We start from the raw sequence: 9,582 nt of genomic DNA, 5'->3' as shown, positions 1-9,582 counted from the left end.
TGGCTCAGCTTCATCGCTTTAATCATGACATGAGCATGTTGCTGCCAGGAAAACTTTGGATACAATTTTTGACCCCCGCGCTTGCTCCGTTGCTTGTTTCTGGGAGAAACGCCAATTTATATTGCCCCCAAAAAGTGCATTGAATATCCTGACAGTAATGCAACCCGAAAAAGGGGGGAATCTAAAATGGAAACCTCAACCCACCACCCCATCCTCTCAGACGCTCCCCAGTCTCCTCTCACTAACCACGACCTACGGCATTGTGGCTTTAATTGGCCTCCATTTCTCTGCAGCTCCAACAACACCACTTATTGCCCTTTCCCCTTCAGGGTTCCCACCTCTCTCCCTCTCTCTCCCTCTCTCTCTCTCTCTCTCTCTCCCTCTGTTGATACTGTTAACGGGACAGCAGTCGAGTCATATTGGCATCAACGTCACATTTAAAGAGAGGTCTCTATGTTCTAGACCTGAAGGTAGCGGGTACTCTTGACTCACTGAAAAACAGAGAGCAGGTCAGCCGTTCACTGTGACTCGATGGCTATCATGAATGGAACATTGTACCTATCAGAGACAAGAGCCTCCTAAATCCCAGGGTCACTCCCACTTTGGAGCACTGAAGAGAGAGTGGGGGTCAGGAGAGTGGGGGGGGGGGGGGGTCTGTTTCAGAGAAATGTTGAATAAAGATAATTTAGAAAATGGGCTCCAGCACAGTGCTGCCTCTGTAACCCCCTTGTTCCCCCCCCCCCACACACACACACTCTACTCCCCCACTTACCCAAAGGCTGCTCTGCTCATGTTTGTTTTGATATTGCTCCCAGAATCGGGGTGGGGTGGTGTTTGGGGGGGTATGGTTTGAAGGGGGCGGGGTGGTTGTGTTGGAGGACTTTAAGATACATGGCAATCGTTAAGACAAAATTGGACCTGAGGCAATGTAACTAAACTAGAGGGAGTCATTCTATACTGTAGCTGGAGGCCACTTTGTTTCTGTATCTGTCTGCTTTTTTACGATACAGCAGATAGTTGGAAGTGCTCGAGAATTCCTGTGGTCGATGAAGAATCAGTAGAAGCTGTGCAGCAGTTCTCTCCATGCTTGGGGATGTTGTTGAAATTTGCCACCTGTAATGCAAGTAACAAACTTCCTAATTACTCATCATCACATGTAGGTGTTTTTCTCACGCAATGCTGTGACGTCCAGATGTATTTTTTTGTTGTTGTCTTTTTTAATAAGGGAAAAGTACAAATGTGAAAAATATGTCTGATCTTATCATTCATTATCCTAACTGTTGAATAATTAAGTATCCAAAGAGACAAACAGGGTTCTCTTTAACACTCTGCACTTTAGTACCTTTTTTAAAGTGACTGACATTTGGGAAACTGGTGTACACCTCATGCCTACCACTAACATTAAGTGACTCTTTTACAGTTTGTTAATGACTTGTAAATACCTTAGTAAGTGTGGAACAAGCCCCCAAATGGTTGCCGGTGCCTCATCAGACTTTTGGTCATTAGCAGAGATTGTGAATATACTGAAAAGAAGAAGTAGAGCTCCTTCTGATAGCAGCTTAAAAGTCACAGTGGTTTAATTACAACTCGAGTCTAAAATGTAAACAGAATCCTAATTTGTCTGTATACTCTAACGAGGATGTATTATGCAATGACTAGACACTTAAAATTCCTCACCAGGTTTCACTTACACTGACCTAATCCCTGAAATATTAGACAGTGGAGGAGGGCCACATGCACCGTTTACTGTGGAGTCACTTTGACGACTTCAGAAGGATATTTTTAAACAATTAGCTCTATTTTTTGGCATTTAAATACCATATATAGAAACCTAAAATGTACTGCCGTGGAACTTATTATGAAGTAAATCTAACCAGAGAAACATGAAAACCTGTCTTTAAAAAGTTAACCCAAGCACCACTGAAGCATATTCCTCTTTCAATATCATATCAATAAACATATTCACAGGGTCATGAAAGTTCCCCTGAACCAATAACTATCTGTTTATGTAAGAACATCACAATCTAATTAACAAAAAATGTAGGACTGAATCAGGCTTTGGGGACTAGCCACAGACATTTTTGATCATATTGGTTCTTTTCTTGATCTCCGTGGACAAATCAAATCATTACACAACATGAGCTCATGAACATTTTATTAAAAAACTCAGCCTCCCACATGGAAGACGCTGCTCTGAAGTGTTTACTGCTATATTCCCACAAGATGAGATGAAACACTGAAAACTGTAAATCATGTCAGGAGGATTCATAGACAGAATCTTGAGCTACGTTTGTGTGTATTACACTGTCTTTAATGCATTTCATCAACCGTGTCCAGACGCTGGCTTGTTTTACTGCATATAATTGAAAATATATACACATTCTTCATATTCTAGCTTCATAATTTAACATTTATCAACATTGTTCTCCAAGAATTCATAACAAAACAAAACAAAAAAGATTAGTTGTGGCACAATTTCAAGTGGCGAAGACATACATTGGCAGCTTCATTACAAGTGACTGAAAACTAACAAAAACATTGTTTTTTACTTTCCCTTTTAAGTAAACAGCTTAATGTGAGACAGCAAGAAGTGAGACTGAAAGACTGCTGGTTCAGATCTCTGGACTTCTGGTGTGGACCTTCAAAACAGGAAACATTAGCCCTGTTATCTGCTTCATACAGAGCATCTCCTCATGTAAATGTGTGCGCATACAAACATTACAGTACTACTACATTGTTCAAAGTATGTTTTCTGAGGAAAGGAACTGTAAAATGAATTTGTGAAGCAATTCAATCTCTTGTTAAAATAGTTTAAGCTTTTTCCATAGTTGTGCATTTTATTCATAAAGCACTTTGTGACAATCCTGTACGTTAAAAGTACTCTACATGTATCCTACTACACCTCTGGTTTAGTTGGCAACGCACTCACTCTCCTTCAACAAACACTGTGTGAGAGTAAGACACAGAATGATAAACATAAATTCAGCCTGTGTTTGACTCCTCTAATGAGTGAATATCTCGCTGCTGTTACTGATTATTGTGTTGTTGCTGCAGTGTTCCAGTATCTATTTGAGGAGCTCCTGCTCACTTATTGCAACTTCTGTTTGAATCACATAGTTTGTTTAATTGTAGGTAGCTTAAGATGTTAGAATCTTGTTACATAACAAAGCAGAGCAGTGTCAGACCAGGTAGGCTGATGTCGTAAGCGGGGCGGTGCGGACAGGTATGATATGTTGACCTGTTCACAACGGCAGCAGACAGGTTTCCTGGGCTGACGCTTCAGTGTGAAAGCAGTAATAAAGACAGGGGTCTTTTAAAAGCATGAAAGGGGGCCGGCGGCAGAGAGGAAGAAGGGAAAGGGAGGGGTGGTCTCAGGAAAAGTTCAGTAAAACAATCTTGTGTGGGGGGAGGGGCCCCAGACAGAGTACTGGAGAGGCGCTTCAGTTAATTTAAGTACTTGATCCCACACCCTTGCCTGTCCTCTGACAGTGTCCACAAATATTTGAAGTGTGGTTGCTGCAACAATGCAGAGGCCCCTGAAATGGAGAGCAGAGCAAACAGAGACTGGATGGGTCCAATGTTTGTCTAAGGTCTTAATAAAGCCACACTCCAAGTACCATTCAAACCAAACCAAACAAACAGGAGCTGTTTAAAGGCACACAGAATGTCAATGCCCTGCAACAAATTTGCCCTGAAAAAGAGTCAGGTTTGGTTCACCTCCTCTCATCATTTAGAGGTACTTTTGCCATTATTGGCAACAGGCGTTCCCTAAATTTAGCAGTGCTGTGAGGCCATCTACGTGAAGCTTTGAATCCCAAATCAAGACGTGTTTCCTGAGTGAGATGTGCATCGAAAAGAATTCCTATGCAAATTGTATGGTTGTGGAAAGCCTACACAAATCACTACTGTGCTCTATCACCCTGCAACTAAAATGGGCTCAGAGGGAGGCCCAGCGGTGAAAAAATCATTCCTTATCCAGCAGACCTGGGTTCAAGTCCCCTGCTGAAGCGTCCTTGAGCAAGTCACTTAAACCCCTACCGAATCCAAGGTTGATCTTGCAGTTTTAAACAGGGGTGAATAAATCCAACAAATGCCATCATCTCAGTACAATATCAATCCCAGAAGAAGCAACAGGAGCACTGTGAAGCTGGGCAGCTTATGGGCAGCAGAGGAATGATCAGTGTACACCTCCTCTCTGTCGTTTCTAGGGTCATAGTCCTCATCCTCATAGATGTCATCAGTATCAGGTTGGTCTGAAATAACACTGTGGTCTCCTATGGAGCAAAGTTTGCTCATGTTCTCCTTGACCACTTCACAGAAAGGCCTCTCTACCCCATCGCAAACACAGCGGTTGAGCAGCATGCCATTTGGGATGAACAGCATCTGCTGAATGGTGGCTTTACACTTGGAGGAGCATTTCCTACCATTGAACAGCTGTCCGCAGTATGACAAGTAGGCCGTGAGGGAGGTGTGGCAGTTGCTGTCTTCCTCGCAGCGCTGCCTGGCCTCCATGCAGCCTATCCCCCCGGCATCGCTCGGGTGTCTCCTGGGGAGGCACGGCTCTATGGCTCGCTTGGCGCTGAGGCAATCCAAGTCCTGTGCGCAGTCGCAGGTCTCCAGGTCAGGACCGCTGCGGGTGTGATTGAGCCTTATCAGCGCGTTGATACAGTGGCTCGGACATTGCCTCCTCGTTCCTCTGATGTTACCTTCACAAGCTGCTAAATATTGGTTGTATGCAAGATCGCACTCGGGCTCGTCGTGGCACCGAAGGAGCGCCTGCCAGCAGATTAGCTGGGCATCTAAGGCCACCAGCACCCACGGGAGAAGTGCCAGGGCGCTGCACCAACATTTCATGCTTGGATGGAGTTCTAGTCCGAGGACGTGCACTTTCTCCACCAGCACATTAGGATCAGGACAATTTCGCTACACATTGAATCTTACAAACTGAAGTTAACATAAATATTCCATACATGAAAACAGTTTGTTATCAACGCAGTCGGGGGAAGAAAAGAAAAAAAAACACTTGATCCTTCATAAATTATCCACAAAGTTGCACGTTGATTGAGTTTGCCTCCTTTTAGTGAGCTGTGCAAAAGTAGAAGTCAGGATCTGACTCAGGGAAATCACCACGCGTGGTTGCAAAAAAGAGAAACAGAGCAGAAATAGTCATTCCGAGTACTATGTCCGTTCAAAAGTGGGTAACCATGCTCCAAACAGCAGCCTGTGCCCGCTCCATGCCACCGGTGCAGATCCGGAGTGGACACTGAAACGCGCCGCGGGGCTCTCCAAAGTGAAGGCACACTCTAAACCACAGTTATTGTCCGCAACTCACTTTGTATACTTGAACTCATCTTTCTTTCCATTGTTTGTTTCGACTTCTCTTCCCAGCTCCACCACTTTTATCATCCCTCCGCGCATTCCGATGTTTTTTTTGTTTGTTTTTCTTTTTTAAGATGAGTTGGAAGAAGTTTCTATCTGTCGCAGTTAGTCCCGCTATGTGCGTCTTTGTCCCTCTTCTTGCTGTTACGCTTCACGGTCCGCCGAGCATTTCCCCACAACACCCCTCCTTCTGCTGAAAAAAGAAAGAAAAGTTTTCCTTCCCCCCTCTCTCTCTCACTCTCTCTCTCTCTCTCTCGCTCCTTCTCTCTCCCTCTCTCTCTCTCTCATTTACAATCCTGGCCACCGATTGGTCGTCATTGAGGAGTCAGCCGTGGGACCCATTTCCAGGCCTACAGCAGCACAGCTCTGAGCACAAATCCTCTCACTAACATGACGGTATAGGCTGGATGAAAATGTTTATAATTTACCTTGCATGAAACACAGGATCTGTGTGGTCCCCTCTTCACTTACTGCAAAACACAAGTGAAGGGGGAAGGCATGAGAGGGGGGGGGGGGGGGGGGGGTTTGCAAAACGCATTCCTTTGCAAGGAGCTCACATCTGCAACTTCACTGCTCCAACTTTCAGCGCGGAAAAACAAATCTGTTCCTTTTTAGCCACAAACAGAGCAGGGGGAAACCTCTATGATAACTGCCTCATCGTTGAGGGTTTTCACTTAAAGGTTCTCGCTAATTGTCGCTCTTTCCTCCCTCTCCCGCTCCTGCCTCCCATTCTACACAGCTTTAAGCCCCGATTGATAGAGGAGAATGGGAGAGAATAGTATTTTCTGGCCCGTTTCACCCCAATTGTGTCAGATTGGCCATGCAGTGGCCCAGTGTCTTTCCAGGCTGAAGATTGTTCACGCACTGCGGCCTATCAATAGAGAGGGGTTTCAGCATCAATATATTTTACAGCTATCCCCTTTCAAACCACACTTGAAAACTACCAATAGCTCAGGCTTTCCTGCCATTGAAATGGTAAGTAACTTGATTTTTTTCTTCTTGTTTTTTTTTTTTTTTTTTTTTTTTGCAAAGCAGTTTCAGGTCTGCTCCTGGAAGATTGTGCCAGTTTTGCACAAGCTTCACCAAACCAGATGGATGCCCGACTTGATATCTATTCAAGAGTATGACAGATAACAGCTTGTAAAAACTGCAATTCACTATCTAAAACATGCACAAATAAAATGCTTATACAGTATATGCAGCCTAAGCCTTATGTTCTGTATATACAGCAGAGTAACAGACTATATAATACTACATAGGCCTACTACAACTATAATACTGGAATATATAATACAGTTCAATACAACACTATAAAATGACTGCTTCTAAAAATGACCACAAAATTCTCACCTTTGACAGCATCAGAAGAGCAGCGTTATTTTTTGGTCTATCTTCTGTGTTTCAACTTACATGTAGGGTACATCTTTTGATGCTAACTGAACACAACATCCAATAACTCACCTGTCAATCATAATCAATCGGTCACTGTATGCAGCCTCCCTCTTCATGTTTCTGTAGCTGTGAGAGCATTTTTGTCTCCACCTAGTGTTCAAGATGCTGCAGATTAAAAGTGAAAACTGATAAATGAACATATATAGTTTTGAAACCACTCTGTGGAAGAATGACACGAAACAGAAACAAAGTACATTATCCTAAAAATCTGTTTATTGCAGTTTAAACTCAAAAAAATCACTGAAATACTTTCAGAGAGACAGAACAGTAGCGATACACTGTGAAACAAAGAAACAGCCAGAGAACGAGAAGAAACTGTGTGTCATGGCAGCCATTTCCTGAAATGATGACAACACAGAAATTAGACTTGTATATTATAATTATTATTATCATTATTATTATTATTATTATTGTTACTGAGTTATTATTTAAAATCACACACTCGTACAAAGCATATGCTTTATGGCTTCAGTTCCATCCATTAATGTTTCATGATCAAACATGACAGCTCTCTTACAAAAGGACTTATTGCAACTTTTCCTCTACTTTATATTATGAATATACTGTTCTTCTATTACATGAAAATAACCACTGGACTGAAAATGTGTGTTTCCGCAGTTTTCACTTAGCAGCAGTATAAATGGCCACTGCTCTTAGAGAATAAGGTAACAACAGTCAATATATACTTCCTTTTAAATCCAGTGTTGTACTCTTTAAATGCAAAAAGTTTATCATCATAAGGAGCACAAAGAAAACATTTTTGGCAGTGGAACTGTAACAAGAAAGTGGGGAGAGATGTGAGGTCAGAGCTGACGTCACCCCTCGGCACCACCGCTCATAAAATCAAACACAACAATCAATCAAAATGTGGCGTATATGAATGTAACACGACATCAACAACATCCCCTCTTAAAATGGCCCGCCTTCACTTTATGTTTGGCTAGAAAACAACATAGACAAAATACTGAGTTCTACGCAGTAATCCCACAGTATGACCGTCTGCCGTGTTACACTACGACCGTGTGACAGCACTCCCAGCCACAGGATGAGGTTTACAAAGACACCACTTGACGTATCGCACATCGCCTAAACAACACGAATCCACCAGCACAAAACTGCACCACTGAGACATGGGGGGGGGTAGGGGCTCAATGAGATCGAGGACAGGTCAAAGGTCATGTGACGGTCAACAACACTACGATGACCCAGCGATTTGATGAAAACAGAGTGAAGAATGAGCAGCTGCTGACAGTATAGGCAAACAGCAGATACATTTACATTTTATACAACATAAATATTTGTATGCAGACTCAGTAGTTGGATTTATACACACATACACACACACACATACACACACGCACACACACATACTGCGGTTACACAGTTTGACATATTTGTGCCAATTCCTTTATGTTGATTGGAGTTTCAACAAAGGCTTTGGCGTTCAACTTTTTAAGCGTTTACATTTCTCTCATCTGAGCAGCTTTCGTATTTTTTGTTGTTCTTTTTTTAACCACTGGATGCAGCACGAATAAATTTACTCCCTATGTGGTTGATACTGATGCTAGGTTACATTTGGGAACACAAGCTATTGCACACGCTTTACTGTAAATACCAAAGTAAGACACAATTTCTGCCTGCTCACAAATGACTTGTTGATTTTAGTTGTCAAAAGTAGCGTACCGATCTTGGAGATCTAGAGAAGACAACCTTGTACGGACGTCCAAGGCACAATGAAGTACAGAAAAAGCTAAAAAAGAAAAAATTCTTATATTGATATGTCTAGGAAAAGATTAAAACTATGATCATTGCAGCTTAGAGGGAGCTTTCATTAGGAACATTCCAACATTAGTAAGCTACTTATGACAAAGATCGGCCATGTTTGTTGCTTTAAATCCATTCTACCCATTTGTAGTATTTTGTGCTTTTGTATGTAGAATGTAAACAACCCAATCAAGAGCTTCTTTACTTCACATTTCCTAAAAGAAATTCCCCAAAATTCAACACAACATGCATATGGCCTCCTCACATTAGCCAGTGTCAGCCTGTGAATGCGAGTTTTCATCCCAACCGAGACTCCGATTTCACTGATCAGTCTTCCCTCTCTGGTTAAAGGTACTCATCGGCGAAATCGACTGCTGATGAAAACCTGCATACACACCTGAGACTTCTGCAGCAGGATCATAATGTTGTATCACTGGTCATATGAAGCACAGAGAGTAAGGGAGTTTAGGGGACGGAGGGAGGAAAGAATTTTATAGGCTAGCCAAACTTTTCTCGGAGGAAGAGTTGCTCGAAAGGTGGAAGTAATCTCATTGGGAGGAGCCAAGGAACCACAATTTTTCAGAGTTCAAGTTAGCTTATATCAATAGGAATATGAATGACATTCATGTTGGAAGATCAGTAGGCAAGATAACTACAGTACCAGTCAAAAGTCTGGACACAACTTCCTATTACCTTAAATGAGATAGTCTATCCACATTTTGAGTGGTACTGTATGTCTAGACTTCTTTTTTCCAGTTAGTAACATGAGATCTAGATTTGATTATAGTAGCTTCCTCATTTCTTACTCTCTTTTCTTTTCTGTCTAACTTTGTACAGCTAGAAAAACTGCTGTTGTGTGACCCTGCCAACTGACATTCCATTCAAGCAGTGCCAGTAAGAATATTTCTACCTCCAGAGCAGCTCCGCCTCTGAAAAATATTTGTACAAGTCAAGCTCTAATCTTCAGGGACTTAAGAGTTGGCCAGA

At 42.4% G+C, this 9,582-nt stretch overlaps 1 protein-coding gene across 1 annotated transcript; it reads right to left on the bottom strand.

The window, feature by feature from the left end:
• Positions 1-4,101: 4,101 nt before the first annotated feature.
• On the bottom strand, positions 4,102-5,025 carry si:ch1073-459b3.2 (growth arrest-specific protein 1). Its single transcript, XM_053315091.1, has one exon. The coding sequence runs from the start codon at positions 4,852-4,854 to the stop codon at positions 4,102-4,104; it is 753 nt and encodes a 250-aa protein (XP_053171066.1). The 5' UTR covers positions 4,855-5,025.
• Positions 5,026-9,582: the final 4,557 nt, after the last annotated feature.

Source organism: Scomber japonicus, chromosome 1 (assembly GCF_027409825.1).
Source record: "Scomber japonicus isolate fScoJap1 chromosome 1, fScoJap1.pri, whole genome shotgun sequence".
Taxonomy (NCBI): Eukaryota; Metazoa; Chordata; class Actinopteri; order Scombriformes; family Scombridae; genus Scomber; species Scomber japonicus.
The sequence above is the reverse complement of the archived record's forward strand: the minus strand, read 5'-3'. Positions and strand labels throughout refer to the sequence as shown.

Bases quoted from the DNA above. Each gene is read 5' to 3' on its own strand.
- si:ch1073-459b3.2 (XM_053315091.1), bottom strand. From the start codon at position 4,854: ATGAAATGTTGGTGCAGCGCCCTGGCACTTCTCCCGTGGGTGCTGGTG.